The 26164-nt window shown below is 38.3% G+C and overlaps 1 protein-coding gene and 1 long non-coding RNA gene across 3 annotated transcripts in view; one reads left to right on the top strand and one right to left on the bottom strand.

The window, feature by feature from the left end:
• The window catches only part of LOC309660049 (protein EURL homolog), a 36491-nt gene extending 26611 nt beyond the window's left edge, over positions 1-9880 (bottom strand). Inside the window, exons 1-2 of one of the 2 annotated variants that reach the window (XM_082460577.1) lie at positions 9720-9879; positions 8643-8776 (exon numbers count right to left, since the gene is read on the bottom strand). In XM_082460577.1, the coding sequence (XP_082316703.1) occupies positions 8643-8769 (127 nt within the window). In that variant the 5' untranslated portion in view covers positions 8770-8776; positions 9720-9879. Of the gene's footprint in view, positions 1-8642; positions 8777-9719 lie in introns of both variants that reach the window. The other variant, XM_082460578.1, reaches the window with a different exon arrangement.
• A 4039-nt stretch (positions 9881-13919) lies between these two features.
• Positions 13920-26164, top strand: part of LOC309660143 — a 76403-nt gene continuing 64158 nt past the window's right edge. The window contains exon 1 of the long non-coding RNA XR_014263198.1: positions 13920-25639. This is a non-coding gene — a long non-coding RNA (uncharacterized lncRNA). The remainder of the gene's footprint in view (positions 25640-26164) is intronic.

Genomic DNA, 26164 nt, shown 5'->3' on the forward strand with positions numbered 1-26164 from the left:
GGGACCCAAATTTTGTTCCTTGCTTGAACATTCACATTTGTGTAATTCATCTGTAACTTTGCCTGAAAGTTACTTAATATCTCCTAGATTCTTAAGAGTTCACGTAATTTTTTTTGGAAGGAGAAATGATTTAGGCACTTGGACTTTTTGGAATCAGATACCTTAGGTTTGGACTTCCACGCTGTGTGATTTTGGACTAGTTTCCCAGACTCTCTACTCATTTCCCTCATTCATCAAATTGGGATAACCTAGCACCTAGCTCATATAGTTGTATTAAGAACGAAATAATGCATGTAACACAGAATACCTGACAAACAATACCTGACTATTATTTAGGTAAGTCACTTACCTAAAAGTGTATATCAACTGTCAGAAGTATCTGACAGTTGGACTAGCTTCTCCCAACTAGAGAGTGATTATTTCACTTCTTCCAGAGTAGAGAGAGAAACTTATCTTTGTCTTCTTTCTTCACAGGCATTATTTTGCATGCAACAGAAAAATTACTCTTTATTTCTGGGAAGTTAATTTCTCTTTATTAACTCTCCAGTAACAGTTATTCAAATTATTTCAGTCATGAAAAGTGTATCCCTTTTCTGAGAATAGATATTAATATTTTTGACCTAAGTATTAAAAGATTTTCAATCTAGATTTAATTTGTTTCCATATAACTCATAAAACATTTCTTTTCATCTTTGTCAACACACTGGAAGGAATGAATTATGAATTTGAATCAGAATGTCATTTTTATCTAACAAATCCTTTATTTATAATTATGATGTTTCTATTAATAAGATATTCTGGGTTGTATATTGTTTCTTTGTTTTCAACTTTAAATCACTGATTTAAAGAACATACTTTTATTATTACTGATTTAAAAAGCACTCTGGATCATCAAATGCCTTGGGGGTCATCATAATGAGCAAACATCACTATGCTGAGGTGTTCTGAATAACAAGAGTTGCAGTGTGTAAATGAATGCAGAAACTCCCACTCTAAACACAGTTCTGTTTAAGACTTCTTGCTCTGTGTTTGGAGAAAAATACTATGTCTGTTTTCTATCTTCCTGATTGAAAAAGATAACCAGATATCACTCTTAGTATTATTCGCTACATTTTTCTTCTGAATATGATACAAAGTTCTTCTATTAGTAAGATTTGTAAAACTTTTAGGAGACTCCAGAAAGATCTCAGGCAATTCTGTGAAAGAGCAGAAAAATAGCAGAAGAGTTTCACTGTGGGCCAGTTTAAGGGAAAAATATAAAAAAAGACAGTTCTCTCAAGTCTCCTTTAGACTGATTCACTCATCAGTCACATACTCATTCATAACTTCTTGTCAGTCCTTGTACTACTGCTGATAATATACTAGTAAATAAAAGACTCTAATCCATGTCTTTATGCAATTAGAAATGGGGGAGGGGTGGCGCATTAAACAAACACACAAGCAAATAGTTACAGCAACAAATTATAGCAAGTGCCATGAAGGAAAGGGCGCTATGAGGACAAGCAGGTTGGGGCTGACAGCGGTGGCAGGGGCGGGAAGAAGTGCTAGGGCAGGGAAGGCCGCTTTGAGAAGCACCTTTCCAAGCGCCACGGCAGGCAGGTTCTTTCCTGTGGCGCTGCCTCGCACGCATTTTTGCCAGGCATGTAAGTCTGTACCTTCTCCACAGTGTGCTTCCAACCCCAACGCTTCTGATTGCAGGGGTGGAGGGGAATTCACTTATTTAATTTACTCATTCATTTCGAAAGGAGATACATGTGGTACAGGAATAATAGTTTAACTTTAGACATGTAGTCGGAAGTACTTACAGGCTCTACAAGTGAAGATGTCTACAAACTAGTTGCATATATAGATGTGTACCTTGGGGGTGGGAGAAAGAGGTAGGAGGAGATCTGCTAGTTATCAACACATAAAAGGCCATGAAAGCCCAGACAGAGCGACCATGGAAGGTCTAGGACAGAGCATGCCAACATAAAAAACAACAACAACAAAAAAGACACTACAAAGATTATCAGGACTAATCAGAGGCATTAGGAAAACCAATAAGTGAATGCCATCAACATAGCAGGGCTGGTCTGCAATTTAAAACTTAAAATATGGCAAAGGTCAATGTCCATTTCTCACAGTGGTTACAACTGCTCTGACACCAGAGACCTGATCTGAATCCCTTCTGTGTCAATTACTATCTATATGATTTTAGGGTAACTTTATTTGACCTCAGAACCTTCATTTTGCCACATATAATTGAGGGTACTACTATTTACCTCTTAGTCCTGATGAGAGACCTCTATAAACATTAGCTGCAATAAATGCTCCATTATGCTTAAAAATCAGTTGGTAAAGTAAGGGTTTACAACCATCCTAGTCACTTCTACAAGCATTTTAGCCATATACTGTATCACTAAATAGGAGAAAATAAATATTAATCATTTCCTATTTAAAACATACATGGGCATATACCTGTAGCTGAACTGACAGAATAGTAATATACACAGTGGGAATTCCCTGGAGGTCCCGTGGTTAGGGCTCCGCATTTCCACTGAAGGGGGCACAGGTCGATCCCTGGTCAGGGAACTAAGATCCCGTGTGCTGAGTGGCGTGCCCACCCCTACCCCCCCAAAAAAACAAAACCAGAAGTAACTTGCCTATGGTCTCACAGCTACTAAATGTGGATTCAAATCCAGAGAGTCAGGCTCTGGAGTGAGTGCCCCCACCAGGAGTTTTTGGACCTCAGTGGCACAGAATTAGGAACCTGTGCTCCTAATCACCACGCTACAATTACTCTGCAGCTTCATTGTGAGCATCAAGGGCAAACAAATAAATCTGAGCTCCACTGCTTATACTGCCAAGTATTCTTGGAACAAATGTCAGCAACTGGAGTTCAGCCTTTTGAATTAGATTCTGGCACAATAATTTCAAGATTAAGAAATAAAAATATAAAACTGCTCTTACTGGTAACATTTGAGAACCAGTATGACACAATAAACTTAGGTATCTTGCCAAGAAAACCCAACTAGTAAGTGGCAGGGTCAAGATTCAAGGTCTGAGTCCAAGGCCCACATGCTTAATCACTAGAGCAGAAGTGAAGCAGTAGCAGATGTATCCAGCTGTAGAAAAGCAATCTTCCCTGTAAAGGTATGAGGAAGGTGGAATTACCACATTAGTCTATCATGAACAGAGGCTGGGAGAAAGCAGGAAGTAGTTTTCCTAAGTTTATAATATCTAACATACCTATAATGAGCAGTAGCATTAATCATCACATTTTATGTACCGAGATGGGTCAGAAACTTGAAAATTCTTGTAAGCTTTTTGGCAACAAGTTCACATGAGATCTGGCTGCATGCCTATCCTCAGAATACAATGCCTCATTCTGTAAAAATCCCTTCTAGTTCAAACTCCTGGGTTAGAAGAATCACCAGAGCATTCCTTGTTGGTCTTAGTTTTAGCTCAAATAGTTTGTCTTCAATGTGGTAACCTTTAATTACTAGAAAGGCCTCTCTATGGCCGATTTTGCTAGGTGCATACTCAATGTCCTTTGTCCCTTTCTTTGGAAAACACTGATTTTATTTGGAGCAGCTTCTCTTGAAAGGGCAGTGGAATGTATAAGAAATTGTTAGGTGGGACTTTAGGAAAAGCTCCTTTTTAGATGCAGGAGAGAATGCTAACATGTATCTTTTGTCCGATGTCCTTTCTTTTCTGTCTGAGAATAAGGAAGCAATGGCTGGAGTTCTAGCATCCACCCTGGCTCATGAGATGACTGACGATGGCAAATATGTGTTAAGGAAAGTGGATTAGAAAAACAGAAGCAGCTTGAGCCTTTCTGATCATGGAGCTACCATACCAACTCCAGATTCAACTTCTTTTAATATAAGACATATAAATATCCATTCCATTTTATTTCATCATTATTATTTGGATTTTCTATTACATACAGCCAGACCTAATTCCTAATGGAATATACCATTCCAACTGAAATTCATGTACGATCTCAATTTTAAATTCATCCTAGACTTTAAAATTAGAAAGCTTAAAGTTAAAAGGAGAAAAAGTTGGGAGTAACTAAAAAGAGGCCACCATTATTAGGACTGGGATAAAAATCTGGAACCTGGCTCCTCAGATGTGGGTTGTGAGTTAAGTCACAAGTCTTTACCAGACGTTGTTAGCCTAGTTTTATTTTTTAAAAATATTCTAAAATTTAAAGTTATCACCAATTAAACCTACATTTCACTTCTATCCCTCCCTACTCCTGTCCAAATAATTAGATTTTACTATCAGAGCCATTTAAAAAGTGTTCAGATTTATTTAAAATGGCATTAAAAGGCAGTTAAAGAAAAAAAAATTTAACCTTTCATCTGTATTTCTAAGTATATCAAAGATAGCCAAGCTAAAGTTCAAAAGGTATATTAGGCTTATATTTAAAAGTGCTCTTTTAGTTAATAGCAAGGCATGATGTTTGTCATTACGGGAAACAAGAGAAAGAGGTTAATGCCAGATTGAGTTAGCAATATACAGTCTCCTTATCACAAGTAAAGTGGTGGGCTTTTACTTAAGTGGAAAGATGCTGATGTGCCAGAAGCAAGTCAAAGGAAGAGCTGTTGACAGGCTTTGAGTAGTTAATAATCAGTCTTGACTTCCAAGCTAAGTCAAGATTTAATATTCAGATTCAAACTGCTTCCTGACTACTGACCATGTGAACCATGTTTTGGTCAAAGACACAGAGAATCAAGGAAGAATGAGATTAAAAGTGAGCATTGGGGGCTTCCCTGGTGGCGCAGTGGTTGAGAATCTGCCTGCCAATGCAGGGGACACGGGTTCGAGCCCTGGTCTGGGAAGATCCCACATGCCGTGGAGCGGCTGGGCCCGTGAGCCACAATTACTGAGCCTGCGCGTCTGGAGCCTGTGCTCCACAACAAGAGAAGCCGCGATGGTGAGAGGCCTGCGCACCACGATGAAGACAGGCCCCAACTTGCCGCAACTAGAGAAAGCCCTTGCACAGAAATTAAGACCCAACACAGCCATAAATAAATAAATAAACAAATAAAAAAAAAAAAAGTGAGCATTGGGTTCACCGGTGCCTTAACACCAACAGAAAACACCTATAGACTTTTCTGGCTGGAAAGATTACTAAGGATCTGCATTATGGTCTGTTTCTAGAAAAGTTCCTGGGAAGTTCAACAAATTAGAGGAGAATGAAGTCTGAGATGGATTTTACAGTGCAAGATGGACTAGTAAGCATTAAAAATGCTTCCTAATCAACTAGCAAGATCAACTCACACTGAAAACTTTGGCATAAGAGGAACTGATCTTGTCTTATAAAAAAGTTTCTCTCTGTAGAATAGAAAGGAAGTCAATTATTAAAGGAAGGTAAAAATACTAATTATTTGCACAGTAGTTTGGTACAAAATGAAAACTGACAGTATGAAGTAATAGATTGGAGCCCTGGATCTCTCTCCCATCCCCCACCTGTAGTTTCATTTCTGACTTTCTTATATTACAGTTGAGTTTCATTACTGGCTCCTGACCACTCTGGGCTACCTTCCTCCCAGACTTAATAGCCTAGGGATTGGTAGTCAGTAAATAACTTTAGAGATTTTAGCACCATGAACCATGAGGCATATTAATGCATTTGATCATACATGCATATAGCGTCTTAGTGTCAAGGACAGGCCATCAGTATTAAGAAGTTTAAGCATCTATCTCCTAATCCTAGAAGTAGACAAGTAATTCTAATGGTGAATTATAAGTGCCCCCCAATCAATCTCCTTAAAGTGCATTTCTTAGATCCTTGAAGTATATCACCTATGGGTTGAAAGTATATGAAATGTAGGTACTCGTTTACTTTTAAGTACTGTAAAGTGACAGAAAAAAAGGCAACTTAGAGCCAAGCTCAGAATATGAAATCTCTCCTACAAGATTAGACTGTCTTTTGTTGATCTAGCCTCTTAGCTGAAAAAAGAATAGAAGGCTTTAGAGCAAACTCAGCAATTAGAAAGCTAAGAAACCAAGTAACAGAAACATTACCATACTACAAAAAAGTTATACCAAAAACAGTAAAGTTAAATGTCATATTTTTTTAAAGTCCCTCTTACTTATCTATTTATTGACTGGCACTGTGCTGAGAATTTGGTAGGGGAAAGAAAACTTCAAAAACATTTTAAAAGGTTTACTGACATAGACAAAGAATAATATACTTTGTTATTTTTCAGGTATGTGATTACTTTATCATCACTTTTTTCCATTGATTTTTTAAAAACCTGTATACTGATATAAAAATCGAAATTTTGAGAAATTCAGGGTTCTCATTTCCCTCCTTTTCCCCTAAAATTCCTAATACTTAGAAAAAAATCTCATGACATTAAAATGGTTATACGCACAAGCTCATCACTGTAGTGAATATAAAATGTATTTGTGAGATCTAGGAATTGACTTCAGATAAATTGAGAAGAAAATTCTAAAGTAATTTTTCTTATGAAGATTTAATTGGCATTTAAAAATATAAAACCTTGAGTGTACAAAGAATATAGAGGGAAACAGTTCTAATACAAATTGAGAATTATTTTCGTCTTTTAAGTTAAAGACAACTCTTATTTCAACACGTAGGGCTTATGACAAGCTTATATACTGAGATAAATGTTATCAGAGATGAAATATTTATGAGATGGTACCTGAGGAATACTTGTATATTCTATATACAATGATGAAGAACCAGTTAAAAGGCATTAAAAACAGGCTAGAAAAGCAAATATGAAAGTTTACATTTTGGTAGAAAAATCCTATCACAGCATGAACAACACTAATGATTTAGCAGGAAGCACTGATAAGGAAAAGTTGGCTGACCGAATATCAAGGAGAGCAATTAGGACTCAGGAAAACAGGTTTCTAATATTAGCCCTATCAACTAAAATAACTACTGACAGTAGATCAATGGAATTAAAATCACATATACTAGAACTAGATTGGCAGGCTTCAAAGCCCAGCACTGTCATTCATTGCTGAGCAACTTCAAAGTGCATTTTTTAGGTCTTGAAGGTTAGACTCCATCAACTTTAAAATGGATAATAGTAGCCATCCCAGAGCTATTTTGAGCTGAATAAGATAATCCATGTAAGGTGCTTAGTACAATGCCTGGCACATAACAACAGCTTGCCATCACTGCTAGAGCAACCTTGAACAGTCCAACTACCTGGTTGTCAGTTTTCCTCAATGTAAATACAGGTTTGGCTGAGTCATTTGTAATGCCTTTGCCCATCTAAAACTAAAATCTACAATGTAAAAGAATATATAGGGCCAACTCTATTTCTAAAGAACATACATTTATATCTTTCACTCTAGCATGATTAAGGACATGGTAATTTAAGTGCTACAGAAGAATCATGTTTTTAAGTCATCCCTTTGAAATTAGTTATAATGCTACATTTACTAAAGCCACAGTTTTATGCGTTCTATGCAACCCACAGGAAATCCATGATCTTCCATCTATTATCATGTTTAGCAACTACAGTTCTGAGAGTACAATGGCAAAACTGTCAAAACCAATATGATCTTAAATGGAAAATGAATGTCATATAATTAACTCTACATGTTTTTAGTAGTCTACTTATGGTTATAATTTTGACTTTTACTACAGAGTGTCTAAATATATTAATTTGGTGCCTACAACAATTTCTGAAAAACAAGTCTTAATAGGAATCTCAAGGTAGATAATCCTATTTTTTTTTTAATGGCACGAACATTTGATATTTCTTATTTAATAAATAGAACAAGTAGAGATAATACAAATTAATCTAAAGATCTAACAAAATCTCTCTACTGAAATGTTACAATTCAAAATTCAAATGGCAGGCCAACTTTTTTTACTGCCAGAATATTAAGATTCTTTTTTAGTGTGACTCAAATATTAAAAAAAAAATCAGAATTTATCATGGTAACATCAAGATTAAGGAAACATATCCCACATGTTTCTCAGGGACAAACTACTGATACCCACAGAGACATTAACTGTGCACCAACCCAAATACTTTAATAGAGATTTTTTTTTAAGTATTTGGAGAACTCTTTTTCGTATACTCTTAAAGATACTACTGAGAAATTTTAAAAGCCTTTTTAGTTTAAAAAAATTATCAAAGGTGTGTGTGATCATTGAAAAGAGGTTATCTAAAAATTTTTAAATGTGTTGCAGATAATAAGATAGCACTGGGGAAAAAAGTTATAGCTCACCTCAGTTAGGTACTAGCACGGTAGGCCAAAAGAATAAAATTACATTCGCCTATCAATGTAAATGTTTGGTTATGTTATTTCATAATATTAAAACAAAACAAAACACACACACATGTGTTAAAATCTGACAACTTAATAAGCTCTCAAACCAGCAAAGTTTACTAGTCAATACTCATTCCTCATTTTTATATTAGTAAAATTGGGATTAATGCCGTGGGAGTTAAAAAAAAAAAAAAGTTTCTCTTAAATTCATAGCTGTGCTACCTTCAGTTTCATTTCCAGAAACCCTTATCTTTAACAGATCTCCACTTCATACTTGACACAATTTACAATCGTTCAAGAAATTTTAGTTTTACCTTGTAACTAGTTCAGCATAAAGTAGTTCTGTAAAGTTCATGCCATAAAATTAATCTACACTGTGTCCTTACCATCAATATTTAGCTCAAAACAAACGTGGCAGAAGGAGAGTGTTTCTTTGTCTGTTCCCAGTTTACAAACACTGCAGATGTTGTCATCATTCAAATCAATGCTTACAAATTGCTCCTCTTCGTTCATAGTGCCCCTATTAAGAAACAGAAAAAGAAAGTTATACAATTTCAAGAACTTGCCATTACGGCAATATTAGGAACTTCTAGGAAGACAGAAGGATGCTGTTCAGGTTATCTAATGCAACAGCCCCATCAAACAAGCACTGCCACACTTGTACTTCAATATTATACTTTTATTGTGCAAAGACATAAAGCTAGTAAAACTTAAAGCCTAGCCGTAAGTGACACTACGCCTAAGCGCCTTTTTTGGTCCTGTGTTTTATTTACTGGAGGGGCTCTGACGGAAAGCAGTTTTCGGGTATTCTAGCCCACCCCCATCCCCGACCAGGTGTAGAAGGAGCTTAGCAGCGACACCTATTCAGCTACCGGGGTCTGTCAACCTACTTAACGCTGTTAAAGGTAGAACGATCTGCTCGGGACACTGCTTTGCTAACTTCATCGTGGGAACCTTAGATGCGTTTCGCTAGCTCGGCGTAGCGAGGTTTCCTATTCGAGATCCGGGGCAGGAAAATGCACATGGAAAAGTGAACACTAGGGATGGGGGCCCGGCCGTTTACAAAGCATCCTCACGGAAGGTCGGGCAGCGGCTCCGCTGTGCGGCCCGGGCACGGCCGGAGGCGGGGTGGCCAAGGCAGTCTGGGGATCCCGGAGCCCGGCCGGCGGGAGCGCCGCGTCCCGTCGCCCCGGGCTTCCTCCCACCCAGGAAGAAGGCGTTCGAGGGCCACGGCAGCTGGTCCATCTGGACTCAGCGCCTCTGGGAGCCGGGTCCCCGGCGTTGGGAGCGCGCGCTTGCCCCTCAGGGTGCCGCGGAGCCGTGTCATTCTCTCCGACCGTCCGTCGGGGCAGCCCCCGCGGAACAGCGCCAGGGGCCGCGGGGCTCAGAGTGCAAAGGCGGCGGGACCGAGGGGGTGGGGACCGGGGCGCAAGCAGTCGTGGGCAGGGGAGCTGGGGCTTTACCGTCCGCTTCGTGCGCCGCCGCAGCCGATCCGCGCGGCCCAGGGTCCTCCACTATTGTTTCCGGCCGCAGCGCAGGCGGCCGCCGCGGAGAAGGCTGCCGTGCGCCGGCCCCGCCCCCTCCCGCCGGTGCCATCCCTCGGAGGCTCTGGGGGGGATGGGGGACGGCGCGGCTGATAGCGAAGCCGCGCGCTCGCTCGGCGGCCGCGGGCACCGCCGCTCCCCTGCTGCACCGACGCCGCGGCCTCAACTCGGATTTTCTCTTGATTCCGCGCCTCTTGGCCGGGGTCTCTTGTTGTTCTGTGGAAGGTAGCTCCTCACACGCCCCCTCCTCTAGGCAAGTAGATAGAGGAGTCCGTTACCACCCCCCCCTTCAGCGTAGTGGAAACTACTGCCCCCGGGCGGGGGCCGCAGGGGGCGGGGGCAGAAAAGTGACGAGTGGATGGGTGAGAGGGCCAGAGATGCGTGGGTGGAACTTCGTGTGAAATCGGTAGACTGAAGCAAAATAGTATCATTGAACTTTGAGTTAGGTGCCAGTTTAAGTATTTAATGAGGGAAAAGTTCGTTTTTAAGTTTCATAATTTAGGGATAATCTTAAATACAGAAGCTTATTTTTTACAGATTATCTTAGAAATGGGGCGCCCCTCCCCTGTAATATGGCGCATTCCTTACACGCCCACGAGTCTAATCCCGGAGCCCCACCTCTTACTTTAGGTCCTGCCTCTTTAAAAAGATGATCTCTTTTTGCCCACTTTGCTTGACATTTTAAACCATTTTTTTTAAGGTTATAATTCATGTAACACTTTCACTTACATTTTCTATTGTAATCCTCAAAACAGCCAGAGAAGAGAAACGAAAAGAGTTCTCTTCTTTTGCATTCGAAAAATGACTAACCCAGATTATCTATTGGTTAGAAACAGAGCTGGGACTTGAACCCAAGGCTGCTGACGTAAAATCACTGCTATTTTCCAGAGGATCCTAAACAGCTATCCTGCTTACACCAACAAAGAGAAAGGGGACTAGGTTGTCAGTCTACATGTAACCGGTGGTAGGAATGGATTCCATAGATCTTGGGAACTTATAGACCGAATTGGCACTTGATATAAACCATCAGTGCCCCAGACAAGTGGTCTGTGTTTTTGCTACTTGAAGTGTAGGAGATGAACCAGCAACATCGGCCTCACCTGCCTGGTATCTTGTCAGAAATGTAGACTATCGAGTCTCACCCAAGACTTCCTGAATCAGAACCTGCATTTTAACAAGACCCCCTAGGTGATTCCTATGCAGATGAAAGTTTGAGAAGCACTAATTGAAATTGAAAAGTCTATGCGTTTTCTACTTGAATTTCACATTCTAAGTAAATATGACTAAAATGTCTTACATCTTGGATTCTACCTATCTTTTCAATGAAAGTGCTTTCTAAAATCGCTAACGAGGAGCTTCCCTGGTGGTCCAGTGGGTAAGACTCTCAGCTCCCAAAGCAGGGGGCCTGGGTTCGACCCCTGGTCAGGGGACTAGATCCCACATGCATGCCACAACGAAGATCCTGTCTGTGTGCTGCGGCTTAACGATTTTCTTGTATCGAACAAGTTCTTTTAATTTCTCAGGGTTATCTCTCTTTCTGTGGCATTTTGCCTTTTTAACTCTCCTTAAAACTTTCACCTTGTTTTTTATTTTTAAATTATTTTTAAAAGTCTACACATTGGGGTTTAACTTACAGAAATAAAATGTTCCCGTTTTAAAAGTACAGTTGCTGAGTTTTGTCAAATGTATACAATAGTGTGTCCACCACCCCAGTTAAGATACAGAACATTTCCACGACCCCAGAATTCCCTATGCCCCTTCTCAGTCAAGCCTCCCACCAACATCTGATATAATTTATATCACTAAAGACACGTTTTACCTGCTCTAGGACTTTATGTACATGGGAATAAATGGTATGTATTCTTTTGTGATTGCTCTCATTCAACATGTTTTTGAGATTCACAATGTTTTGTAATAGTAGTTCCTTTTTATTGCTGAATAATATTCCACAACTTGTTTATCCATTCACATATTGATGAATACTTGAATTGTTTCTAGTTTGGAGACTATTATAAAGCTGCTATGAGTATTAATGTAAAAATCTCTTTGTGTGTTTATGTTTTCTTTCTCTTAGGTAAATAACTAGGAGTGGAATTGCTGAGTCGTATGGTAAGTGTACACTTACTTTTAATTTTAAAAGAAATTGCCAAACTGCTTTCCCATGTGGTTATGCCATTTTACATAGTTAGGACTGTTTTCTTTTCTTGATGATTTGACCCTTTTATCACTGGTGGTATTTTTATCTCTGGTGGTATTTCTTCTCCTGAAATCTACTTTATCCGATATCAATATAGCCACTCCTGCTCTCTTATGATTAGTGTTTCCATGTGTTTCTTTTCTCCTCTTTTTATTTTTAACCGCTCTATGTCTTTATATTAATGTGCTGCCTGTTTCTATTAACAGACTATTTTTTCCCCTGCTGGGTACGTCATATTTTCTTGCTTCTTATATGATATGCATTGACTGGTTGCTGAACAATGTAAAAGTGATATTGTTGAGTGTAGTAGGCAGAATAGCTCCCCAAAGATGTTCACACCCTAATCCCTGCATCCTTTGAATATGTATGTAACATAGCAAAAGAGATTTTGCAGATATAATTAAGGTTGTGGACTTTACAAGGGAGATTATCCTAGATTATTAGGGGGTGATCCCAGTTTAATCACATGAACCCTTAAAAGCAAAGAACTTTCTCCAACTAAAGTCAGAGAGATGCAGCAGAAGAGGAAGTCAAAGTGATTGGAAACTTTGAGTTAGCATTGCTGTAGGAGCAAAGACTGGATCCCAGCTGACAGCCAGCAAGGAAATGGGGACTTCAGTCCTAAAACTTGGAGAAACTGAAGTCAGCCAAAAAACTGAATGGATTTTGAAGTTCATCCAGTAACTGGCCGACCTCTTGATTTTAGCCTTGTGAAATTCTAAATGGAGGATTAGAAATCCATTGTACCCGGACTTCTTACCTACAGAACTGTGAGATAGTAAATGGTATTGTCTTAAGCCATTAAATTTGTGTTAATTTGTTATGGCAGCATTATAAAACTAATACATTGAGTGTCTAGATTTTTAAAGAGTGTTGGGCTTTATTTGGGAGGCTGTTACTCTAGTAGCATATTAAACTTGGTGAGACTCTAGACTCTCCTTTTGCTATAAGAATTTCTAGTTCTCTCTTAAGGAGTGGCTTAGGCTTTCTATTGTATGTCACAGGTCTTTAAAAAAGTTTCTGTACTCTACTTGGAGAAAACTCAAATTATTACTTTCCCTATGAGTTCCAGTAGTTGTTCATATTGTAGTTCCCAAGTAATTCTTTTTTCCCTGGTAATTAATTTTTGCCCAGCCTCTTGGAGCTTCACCCTGTACATGCACAGCTTAGTATTCAGGCGAAGACTTAAAGCGTATTCTGAAACTCTTTCTGTGTATAGCTCTTCCTTTCTAGCATTCCTGATTACAAATTCCAGACATCTTGTACACCCCAGACTCAATCTTTGTCTCCTCATCCCAGCTTTGCTTGGATCTCCTCTTGTGGACCATGGTTTGAAAGTACCTCCAGGCATAAAACCAGGGCAATTGTAGGGCTCACCTCATTTGTTTCCTTTCTTTCTGGGATGACATGTTTGCTCTGTGTGTGTTTCAGTGTCTGAAAATAGATATTTCATAAATTTTGCCCTGTTTTCTAACTTTGAAGAGCTATTCTGGTACTCCTTACTCCATCCTGGCTAGAATCCCTTGTTATTTTGTCGGTGGATCCTTCATTCATCAAATAAGAGCTTCTTCCCAGGTCTCTTTGCTTCTGATCTAGTTTTTTTCACTCCATCTTTCACAGTCCGTTATGAAATAAACACAGGTGAACTCCCCTTCTCAAAAACTTGTCATGGCATCTTGCCTTTCTCATAACAGTAATACATGAATCTATTCAGCATTTAGACAGTTACAGTGGGATTTCCAGTTTACTGTCTCATTTGATAAAACCTAACATTTACTTGGATAGTCAAGGATTTTATTTTTATGTATTTATTTTTTTAAAAAAATTATTTATTTATTTATTTTTATTTATGGCTGTGTTGGGTCTTCGTTTCTGTGTGAGGGCTTTCTCTAGTTGCGGCAAGTGGGGGCCACTCTTCATCGCGGTGCACGGGCTCCAGACACGCAGGCTCAGTAATTGTGGCTCACGGGCCTAGTTGCTCCGCGGCATGTGGGATCTTCCCAGATGAGGGCTCGAACCCGTGTCCCCTGCGTTGGCAGGCAGATTCTCAACCACTGCGCCACCAGGGAAGCCCAAGGATTTTATTTTTAATTAACTGCAATCCTTTCTAATTTAGTAACTGAGTAAAGTGTGCAAAAATGTGTTACAAACTGTAAGGGGCTATACAAAGATTAGTTGTATAATTTGTTCTTGACCTAAAACAGACATAACCTTGACTTTAGGCTTAAATCAGTTAGGAATCCTTTCAGATGAAAGTAACAGAAAACCTGATTAACAGTGTCTGAATCAGGTAAGGTTTTATTTGTTTCACCGAACAAGATCTGAGGAACCATCTCCCGGCAGTGGTTCACTGGCTCATTATATCAGGACTACCCTCTCTGCATCTATTCTGGCTTTCCCTTTCAAGAGCAGAATGGCTGCCCTACAGTTAAGCAACATATTGTCTTCCAGGCAAGAGGATAGAAATGGAAGATGTAGGGAGAAGTGGGAGGGAAAGCTGCCTCTTTCATTTTTGCGAGGAAGGAAAAGCTTTCCTGAGAGACTCCAGTAGATTTCTGCTTATATCTAATCACTAGAAATTATATGACAACAATGGATTCTAGGGAAGTGAGTATTTAGTTTTTTCAACCTCTATAACAGAAGGCAAGGAAAAGAAGTTAGGTATATAAACCAACAATGACTGCTAGAAAGTTTACATAATTTTCTTTTCTGAATATCATTTTTATGTCTGCTCTGGTGCAAATGACCCTCGCTCATCATTCCAATGAATGTCTGCTATAAAAATTTCTCTAATCTTCTCGTTTTTCTGAATCCCCACAACTCTTGTTCATGCCACTGCTATTCTTGGTATTTTTTCTGGCATGTTCCTATTTTAAAGTAAAGGATTCAGTATACTTAGTGTATCTATTCATCCATCTATTACCTTTGCTGTCTTTGCTTCTCTTTATGTGTTAATTCGTTCTCTGCTGTTGGAGATGTGCTTCATCCATTTAGCCTGGAAGATTGACGCATGCAGCCCCAGGCTTAGAGCCTTCTAGTACCATGACCCTAAAGGACCCAGAAACTCAAGATGTGTGCATAATCAATTGCATTATTATTTCCACTTCTTCATACCCTCCCTCTGCCATGTGACTTCATAGCTCACTGTAGTGGGCAGAATATATTTCCCCACCCTGTTGGAATATTAATGAACATGACGTGAGCAGAGACCTTAAATGTGCTGTGTGATTTAGCTTGGCTTCTTGTGCCTCTGTCATATATCACTAAGAGAATTTCGCCCAGATAGTTGCCAGTGCAAGGAGGATGAGAGATGTGGAGAAGACCTGCGTCCAATCAGCAGCCTAAAGCTAGGGAGGCCTACCTGACCTACAGACCTGTGATAGATGCTTGTTGTTATAAGCACTGAGTTGTGGGTTGTTTTGTTATGCAGCATATTGTAGTGATGGTTGTTAATACAGCAGGATTCTAAATGGCCAAGTTTAATTCATATGCTCATTTCTGAATCAATTATAGTGGCTAGTATTGGGATGGCCAAAAAGTTCATTTGGGTTTTCCATCAAGATGTTACGGAAAAGCCGAATGAACTTTTTGGCCAAACCAATATATATATATTTTTTTTAATAATTTTTTTTAAATTTAATTAATTAATTTATTTATATATTTTTATTTTTGGCTGAGTTGGGTCTTCGTTTCTGTGTGAGGGCTTTCTCTAGTTGTGGCAAGCGGGGGCCACTCTTCATTGCGGTGCGCAGGCCTCTCACTGTCGCGGCCTCTCTTGTTGCGGAGCACAAGCTCCAGACGCGCAGGCTCAGTAGTTGTGGCTCACGGGCCTAGTTGCTCCGCGGCATGTGGGATCTTCCCAGACCAGGGCTCGGACCCGTGTCCCCTGCATTGGCAGGCAGATTCTCAACCGCTGCGCCACCAGGGAAGCCCCAAACCAATATTTTAATTGGCCAGGCTTGGATTATAGTCCCACCTCTCCCAACTCACCCCTCCCCAGAAAACAGGTTGGCTCAGGAATGGGGCTGCAGGGATTAAAATTTGATCTCATAATATGGGAGAAGAACTTCTCCAAAGAAAAGTGGTTGTTGTTACCAGAAGAAGGGAGTTGGTTTGAAAATATAACAAACAGGCAAAAACTATTGTAATTCACTCTGGTGTTCTTTATATTTCAATATTCATTGCTAGAATTTAAGCCGGTTGTTTGCAAGGAACCCTGCTTTAGTCATCTTGTATTTCAACACTACCTTACAGATTGTGCTTGTATCAGTTAGGATTAGGTTTCACTGCAGTAATATAAAAACCCTGAATACAAGTAACTTTAAAAGATAGGACTTTATTTTTTCTCTTACATTAAAGTCTGGAGATGTGCAGTCTAGGGTGGGTGTGGTGGCTCTGACCCACAAAGTCCTCAGGAACGCATGCTGCTCCTAGTTTTCTACTCTGTTATGCCTAGGACGTGGGCTCATCTTTTTGTGCAAGAGATAGCCCCTTTCGTTAGAGACAAATGTTAAACAGTAGGGTGGAGGAAGATGAGAAGACAGGGCAAAGAATATATACCAGTTGCTTTTTAAGGATATTTCTGAGAAGCTGCTACAAAACATTTCTGGTTACCTCCCACCCTTCCAGTGGTAAGAGCCTGGATGAAAGGGAGACTTGGGATCAGACCTTTATTCCAGCATCCGTGTGCCCAGCTAAAAATCAGGGCTTCTAAATAGGGACAATGTATATTAGAATAGTCAACAAGCAATCTCTGGCACAGTACTCAATAGATATTTCTTGAATGAATGTGTTAAGTGAATGAATCATATATTAAAAATTAAAATTGGTCAATAAACTCTGAAGACTAAATTTTCAATCTTAGATTCAATGCTGGCTTAAATAACCTATTTGAGGTAAAATACCTATCCTACTTCTCATTTTTAGCAAGCAAGAAAGCAAAAATTGACTGTTTTAGAATTATTTTTGCTTTACACTCAAATTGAACAGTGTGGTAGGCTTATTTCAGTGTTGTTGATCCATTTTCTAAAAGTCTAAGTTTTATAGGATTATAGACAAAGTTTAGTGCTGCTCTATTGGAATTCTTAACTCTGAAGAAAATGTCTCTCTTAAAATTATGGGTCCTCTTAAGCTTAGACCAGCATCCCTTCGAAAGTTTGGGCTACAAATATTTGCATTAAAGGGATTTACCACCTATAGTTTCAGTAACGCTGACTTTATGGGTAAGCTGTCTGTTGATCCATTGTCCTGTTGTGCAAGCAGAACAAACCAAACCTATTTCCAGTCTGTAGATGAATTCACTGTTGGCATTGCTGGGAGAAGATTGGGAGTTAACTACTAAGCTATTGATTTTTTCTTTTTCCACTGTGGTTCAAATCCAGTCTTTAGTAATGTGCACAATTCCCGCTGTTAAATTCAAGGTGATAAAAGGAAAGTTTGAGATTGATGTCTGAAGTTAGAAAACAGTCTGTTTCACAATATTTTACCAGAGGTTTATTTTTATATTTCATTGTATAAATATCAGATGTCTGGGTGTGGAATACTCAAGCTAGAAATTGAAATCCCGACATATTTCTGAGTTAACTATTAGTGCACCTATTGAGTTAGATAGAGAATTTTAAATTTCAGAATTTTAAATTTAAAATTTTCAGGATTTTCTTTAATTCAGAGAGGTTTGTGGATGGGAGATGATAGCATTAATGGTAAGTGAAAAAGAATACAACTTTTTGTTTTTGGAATTTCTACTAAACGTGTACTTTTTCACAAAAGTTAAAACTAATTCAATTTTTAAAATACTTTTTTTCATTCATTATTTGTTCATTTAACAATTTCTTATTAAATGCTCTTTATATTTGAGATACTTTTCCAGGTATTAGTTATACAGTAGAGAGCAAGAGAGTGCCTACTCTTGAGAAATTTACCACTGATGCAAGGGACAGGCATTAAGCAATTGCTTCTGGAATGGAGTTTTTAATGGCATTGAAATATATTTGCATTTTCATTGCCATAGCACTATAAAGATGTCTAAGTACCACATTGGCATATATTTTTGTATTCTGCTTTTTTTTTCATTATTCTGATAAATTTTACATGTTAAGTATAGTAATGATTCACTTATCTATAATCTGTAGGAAATGAGGGGTTCCACCACAGTTTTTTTTTTTCCAAAATAACTGGAAAATGATAGTTTTTAAAACTTTAAAAATTTTAGCTATTTTGAAAGAAAGCTGCAATAGACTGAATGTTCTCCCCAAATTCATATGTTGAAATCCTAACCACCAGTGTGATGGTACTTGGAGGTGAGGCCTTTGGGAGGTGATTTGGTCATGAGAGTGGAGCCCTCATGAATAGGATTAGTGCCCTTCTAAAAGAGACCTTAGAGGGCTCCCTTTCCCTTCTGCCACATGAGGACTCAGTGAAAAGGTGGCTGTCTATGAACCAGGAAGTAGGATCTCACCAGACACTGAATCTGCCAGCACCTCAATTTTGGACTTCCAGCCTCCAGAACTGTGAGAAGTAAATTTGTGTTGTTTATAAGCCACCTAGTCTATGGTGTTCTATGGTATGGGTAATAGCAGCCCAAACTAACTAAGACAAAAGTTTTCAAAAATGTATCAACATTATGGTTTTTTTCACCATCTTAAACTATATAGAAGATAATTTCTACATTAGCTGGGGAGTTAAATTTCTGTGTTAGAGTAGACTAAGTTGTAGTAAAAATAGACTTAGAAAATCAGTGACTTAATGAACAACAAGGTTATTTCTCCCTCATGGAATAATCGAGGGTGCTCCAGGTTGGTAGCAACTCTCTTCCACATGGTGATTCAGGGACCCGGATTCTCCCATCTTGTCATCTTGTGACTCTTTTATCCTCTGACACCTTGTCATCAGGTCAAGGCTTGTTCACCACCTCAGGTTCAGCCAGTGGAGAGGGGAACAGTGTGGATGAGGCACGCCTCTCTTAAAAGCTGGAGTCCTGAAGAGGCAGGTGCATATCACAGCTACCCACATATCATAGCTGAGATTTTAGTCACATGGTTACATCAGTCTGCAAGGGAGACTGGGAAATGTGACCTAATTATGTGCTAGGAATAAGGAGTGGATGAATATTTGTGGGCAGCTAGCTGTTTCTCACATAACCTGCAATTCTGGCTGCCAAGTGTTTGTGTATGTCCTTCTCACATTCATCCTTTCTCTATGCAAGACACATAGAGCACACTCACCCGTTTCCCAAGGGAGACTGCACAAAGTTCCATCTACTTACTGTATCCAGCTCAAATCCAAGGATTTCTGAGTGATGTTTAGTCTTTTCACTCAGGTCCAGATGTAACTCAGGTAGGTCAGGGCGGCCCAAAAAATTAAAACCCCTATTCAGGTAAGAAAACAATGAGAGACACAGCAGTCATTGGTCCATAGCACTGATGGAGACCAGCTGGGCAGGTGTCTCAAAGACCTCTGCTCTGGCAGTGGTGGAAGTTCCTTGATTGCATCCTGTTTTTGCTCTCTGGGAGGGAATTCTTATCCATTGCTCTCTGTGGTCCCTTGTGCTACCTTCTGGAAGAACCTTCCTCATCTATTATTCTTCTTGGCCACATCTGAAATGGGTTGTGGGAATATGTTCCCCTTAGGGGCTGTGTGTATTTTGCAGCTGTTTGTAAGCCTATAGGTTGTTTTAAGGCTCAAAGAGTCAGATGGATCTTTGGTTCTCAGGCTCATAGATTCTTTACCAACACAATTTCCTCCATCTTAGTAAGCTCGTAGTTTATTTGCTTCCAATATGTCTGTAAGCACAATCAAAATTTTTTCTGGATATATTCTATACAGTACTTCAGTTTTTGCTTTCTTCTTCTTCCTCTGACATGTTCTTTTATTTTAGTCGCAGTTATCTTGAGGCCATCTGAAAAATTAGGGTGGACTGGGAAAGCAACAGTCTGACCTTTTGCTGTTTAATCATTATCACTCCCTTAGGAGGCCTTCTCTGATCACCCTACTTAAAGCTTCCACTCAGTCCCACCTTGCCCCAATCTTTAAAAAAAATCATTACTTTCATGTATATATGAAACATGTATATATGAGATACATTTATCTTATTTATCATACTTATTGTTTATTGTCTGTCTTCCTCCTCTAGCATGTAAATTCCATGAGGTTTGGAAGTTATATTTTCTTCTCTCATATATCTCAGGGACAGAGAATAGTGCCTGCCAAATATTTGTTGAATGAATAAATGAATGAATGAATGATTTGAGAGTGTGCTGACTTTTCAGGATCTGCTGTATACTATTTTGTTAATGAGCTATGCAGATACTGCTGGTTATAGCCATTTCCTCCTCTTCCATGTAAACAGAATCCTCATTTTGTTCATTGGTAGAGTAGGGCAGGGAGGATCCATCTTTGTTCTCTGTTCTCTAGCCATAGAGAACTCTTCTATGCCAGTTATGGAAATTCCATTCTTCTTCATCTAGTCTAACAATGGACAAGTTTCAGTCTTGGCAAGTGAGAGGTAAGCAAAAATGTGGTAGAATGGAAAAACCTCTGGAAATAAAAAAAAAATTCTGCTCACCCCCTTCTTTTTGCTTTGGCTATTCTTTACTCTTGTGTTGATGTGATGTTGAAGCTTTACCTGCCATCTTGTGACCATGAAGGCTGACATTGCTAACATACTGAGGTTAGAAGAGTGGAGAGATAGAAAGGACCTGGACCCATGTGACATAATTGAATCACTGCAGCAACCTTGGATTCACCTTTTTTAAAATAAGATAATAATGTCTACTTCATTTAATCCATTTTTGGTCTGCTATTCCGTTACTTGTTGATTGTAGCTGAAAACATCCTAATTGATAGAGTAGCAGTATCTTCAGTAGCTGCTGAGACTAACTGACCACTATTCTGTTCATGCATATCCTTGAGGAATTGACAATAAGGGTACAAATGAATAATCACAGAGTCATCTATCTAGCACACTGTTATCACAGAGCAAGTGCTTATTAGCATTCAAATTCAGTATAACTAGTGGAAATGGTTAGTCTTTTAGGCACTCCTAGTTGGATAGAGGTAGTCTATCCTGTCATCTCTGCAATGGGCCCACATGGATTCTACTATAAGGCACCATTTGAGAGAGGCTCTCTTCTATTGCCATAGAAGGAGTGACACCAGTGTAGACAATTTTGGCCATACTGTTTATTTCTTATCCACTCAGACATAAACTCATTGGTGGAGAAGATTATAGGGTTAAGGAGTTGGGTGGGTTAGTTTTCCTCTTTCTCCTCCATCTCTACCCCTAGATAACTTCTTAAACACCCAGGAGAATGGAACTGACTCTGGCTAGAATGTGTTGATCGATTTGTGGCAGCTTAAGTACTTTGCTACAGGCTATTGGTAAAATTTGCATGTATGCCTAGAAAATAAATTAGAATTTCAGATTGTTAAATATTTCAGTTTAATCATCTGGAAAACTGTAGTGGTTTTTTGTCTTCAAAAATAAAGCAAAACAAAAAAAGCCCTGCAGCTTTATCCGCCCAAAGTAGCTATCTAGTCATTGATACATTGAACTTTTTTTTTTGCAAAGTCATTCAATATGTGCAAATGGTAATGTTAGCTGACAAATGAGGATGTGGGCTTTCTATCTGGAACTCAGTAAGAGAAGACTATATCCAGCTCTTTTTCATAATTAAAGTTCAAATGACAAATTCATGTATTCTCAGGATGAGTCTCAGTCTCTCTACAGTGCATCATAATATTAGGTTCATTGGCTTACTTTTTATGTTGGGCTCATTAAAAGTTTCTGTAGGAAAAAGGTTTATATAGCAAAACTCTAAAAAAGGTAGTGACTTAGAGTATTATACTGATTTCTGATAGACTTAACAGATAGATTAATTTATATGCTCATGGGAAACTGTTCAGGAGCTACTCTTAGTTTATTTATTTAAAGTTTGTATCAAGTACCTTTAAGTCTAAATATCCTTAATTTTTTTCTGTCTGCTTTAGAATCGTTTGGGGATTTCCATTCTTTGTTTCTGTCTACTCTCTGGTCACTAACTTCTCTAATGGTATTTGACTCTTCCCTTTGTTTGCTTCTGGTTTGTGATATTTAATGGTTAGGTTCAGTTAACCAGATGTAGGGGAGAGATTATAATTTTCATCTTTGATACACATAAACTTCGTATTTTAAAAAGAGGAACTGCTTATGTATATATCTGAGAGGAAAACAAAAAATAGAATATTGTCAAAAATGTCCGGGGACGTAAGGCTAGCAGCTATGCCTGTACCAAAACATGTTTTGATTTTCTTCTGAGGAGGTCAAAGTATTTCATATATTATTTCATGTTCATGACATTCCTACTGTTGTACAGGAGCAGATGCTATCTCCACTTTATGTTGTGGCATTGAAGAATGACTTATCTGTGGGACAGAGATGAGAATGAGTCTAACAGCAGTGAATTTCCCAATCATAAATTCTAGAGTCCCTGCAAGGGGCCTGCATAGTTATGAGAGTCATCACATGCAGGGAGCCCCAAACTGTGGTTTCCCACCAGGTTTTTATAGTTCATGTATAGTTTCTCTCCTGCCAGATGCAATTTATAATTTTTTTATCATAAGAAATATTGCCTAGTAGCACCACTTCCATTCTACCTTTTTCAGGTTTCCAGGGAAACAGTGCTGTAAAGTTAACCAGGGTCAAGTTTGTTCATAAAGGACAAGAGGTTTTGTTAATGCTTTACCTGCAGTTATGTAGTCTCTTCTGGACTATTAAGACTGAGTTGGAGTCTTAACAGATCTTGGTCACTGATCAAGTGTACACTCACCCTGGTTCTTGAAAAGCTGGAGTGGGTTACGTGTAATTTTATAGCTAACAAAAATATTTTCCAACCTTGTTATTTTATAAATAAAACCCTGTTATTCCATGTTTTGTATTTACAACTTTTGGTAGAGATTGAATTAACTCTTGGCACTTGCCCAGTAGTACAGATCAAACGTAGTGGAGAACACAGCCCCACTGTTAGGAATTCCCACTGAGTTAAAATGTTGTAATCCAGAGTGAAACAACCTTCAGCACATAATCTGACTCTCTACTTAATACATCTAAAAGGGCATAGACAAAGACAGATCTTCCCAGGCATGTAGGAAATACAGGCATACCCCAACAGGATTTCTCCTAGTTTTAACATTTTTCTAGTAGAATGCCTGTGACTTTTAATATGTCATAAAGTATATGTATCTCAGCTGTAAGAAAAATTTATACTTGTGCTTCTAAAATATAATATGCTCTATATTTTTAGGTGTAATTTACATGTGGTGAAATGCACACACAAATTTCAAGTATACAAGTCAATAATAAATCAATACACCCAGGCAATCCACACCACTGTCAAAATATAAAACATTTTCACTACCTTAGAAAGTTCCCTTGTATCCCTTCCTGTTCAATCCCCTATCTTTCCCCCTACCCCAAGGCAATCACTATTCTAATTTCTATCAATATCAATTAATTTTACCTGTTTTGAAATTCATATAAGTGGAACCATAAAGTATGAACTCTTTTGTGTCTGGCTTCTTTTGCTCATCATATTTTTGAGATTCATCTATATTATTGTTTGTAGCAGTAGTTCATTTATCATTGTATGAATATACAGTACTGCAATATGTTTTTCTGCTACCTCTTGTTGGACAATTGTGTGGCTTCCAGTTCTAAGCTATTATGAATATGGTCGCTGTAAGTATTTTTGTATAAACTTTTGATGGACTTGTTTTCACTTCTCTTGAGTAAATACCTAGAATTGCTGGGTCATAGAGTAGGTATACATTGAACAGTTTCACAACTTAAGAACCTGCCAAGCAATTTTCCAAAGTACTTGTTCCATTTTGCATTCTCAGCAGCAATTTATGAAAGATCTGGTTGCTCCACATCCTTGCCTATATTAGGTGTTGTCAACCTTTATTTTCAGCCATTCTAGTATGTATAAAGCTTCTGGAAGAAAGAAACATGAGAATATCTTTGTGACCTAGAGGTAGGTAAAAATTTCTTATAGAAACCACTAACCATAAAAGTAAAAATTAAATAATTGGATTCATTAAAAGCTTCTGCTCTTTGAAAGACACTTAAAAAATGAAAAGCAAACTATAAACTGGGGAAAAATATTCACAGTACATATATTTGACAAAGGACTTGAATATATAAGCAACTCTTATATCTCAATAGTAAAAATACATACAATTAAATAAAAGAAATAGCTAAAATACTTGAACAGAATTTAACAAAGGAAGATATACAAATACCCTGTAAGTACATGAAAAAGTACATAGCACTGTTAATTGTCAGTGAAATGAAAAATCAACAAAATATTTCCAATGAAACAATGTATAGGAGTGTTTTTGAGTTATTTCAGCTGCAGCATCAGACCCACATGTTGATATTTGAAAAGCTCTTGAGTCTTCAGAGACAAGATGTTCAGTATATTGCTAAATTATTAGCTATATTGATTTATTGGTTATTGGGAAGTAATGTTTTAAGCATTTTATGTTCTAACATGGTAGTTCATTAATTTTTTAGGGGTATTTTACTGCGTTTTAGGAAATTGGCTGTGGGTTTGTGGTTGACATATACATTATAATTTTTCCCATTAAAATCATGATAATTAGGTTCACAGTAAGTATTTTTTACTGAACTATTCAAGAACAGATTGCTGAAATTAAGAGGGAGGCGATGTATTTATTTATTGATTAATTGAATTCTACAATCAAAGGAGGAAAGTATTTAAAGACTATTTTTATTTTTATTTAGAATTTCTTAAAACAATCTAATGACCGTTTTAAAATTTGAAGTTTATATTTTTCAAAGCTAATATTACTAAATGACCTAGTTATTCATTCCCCAGTATAATAGAAATGATAATATTGAGCTTCTTTCTCTTACAGACTTCTTCCTTTCCCTCTTTTCTGTCCTTCCCCTGATACCTGTATTTAAGTGCCCAGAATATAGAATCCAAAATAGACAGATGAGTAGATTGTTATCTGTGTCTTTCTTGCTCTAAACTATGACTAGAACTAAGTTCACCTGAATTGTATCATGATCATCATCAAGAGCCCTTTAAAAGAAAAAGTATTTTTTGTAAAAATTCTAGAAGTTCTGTCCAAGCTCTTCCCAGAACAAAAGATCCGGTGAACAATAAAGTTTTTATATTAACAATTCAAAGTGATAGGTCAACTTTATGAAGCTGCCAGGTTCCTCAGCGTGGTTAGGCTTCTCACTCACCTCTAGAGCAGGTCTCTCAACCTTGACATTATTGACATTTTGACTATTGATTGTTGTGGGGACTGTCTATGCATTGTAGGATGTTTAGCAGCATCTCTGGCCTCTACCCACTAGATGCCCGTGGCACCACCCTCAGTTATGACAACCAAAACTATCTCTAGACATTGCCAACTGTCCCATGGGGTGCCACCCCCTTCCTCCTTCCCCCCTCCCCCACCAACTACCTGCTGCCTCTCCCCCATCTTCTCCATTAAGAACCACTTCTCTAGAGTTTATCTTAACTATCAGGTTACCTTCAATACCTAATGCATTTTTTTTTTTGGAGTCCTTTAGATTTTGATCCAAGAATGGCCTGGAAATCTTTGGAATACCCTGTACTTAAGAATACTGGTTAGTGACCCTTATCACCTTAGTTATTCAAACTTAGCACTAAATTAGAATCAGACCATGCCTCAGAGGGAAGACCAGGCATGAGGAAGATAGCAGTTCACTTTGTTAATTTCAATTTAGTGTCAAAGCATTTCAGTCAATGATTTATTGTTTTTTTTTTTTATAAAATGTTATAGTTCCCCAAAGAGAGTTGTTAATCCTCTTAAGAATGCAGTAAATTCCTTTATACCTGCTGTAAGTATAATTTTCATGGGCCCTTAAATCATATATGCAAAACAGGTAACATTTTATTTTCCCATTTTTACATTTAGTTTCTATTATATGCCTGATTTCTCCTGATGCTATAAAACTATATCTAGTCATTTCCAGGTGAACTCAGTCTTTGTCGTACTTTTTCAGTCAAGCTTAAAATTGTGTCAGTTCTGGATTTTACCTTCCTCTCCTTCTCTTTAGGGTGGCACTCCTGTTCCAAGGCATATTTATGATAATGACAGGATTGAAGTTGAGGTGGGAAGTCAGGGAGAG

Source organism: Balaenoptera physalus, assembly GCF_965194825.1.
Source record: "Balaenoptera physalus genome assembly, chromosome: 4".
NCBI classification, from domain to species: domain Eukaryota; kingdom Metazoa; phylum Chordata; class Mammalia; order Artiodactyla; family Balaenopteridae; genus Balaenoptera; species Balaenoptera physalus.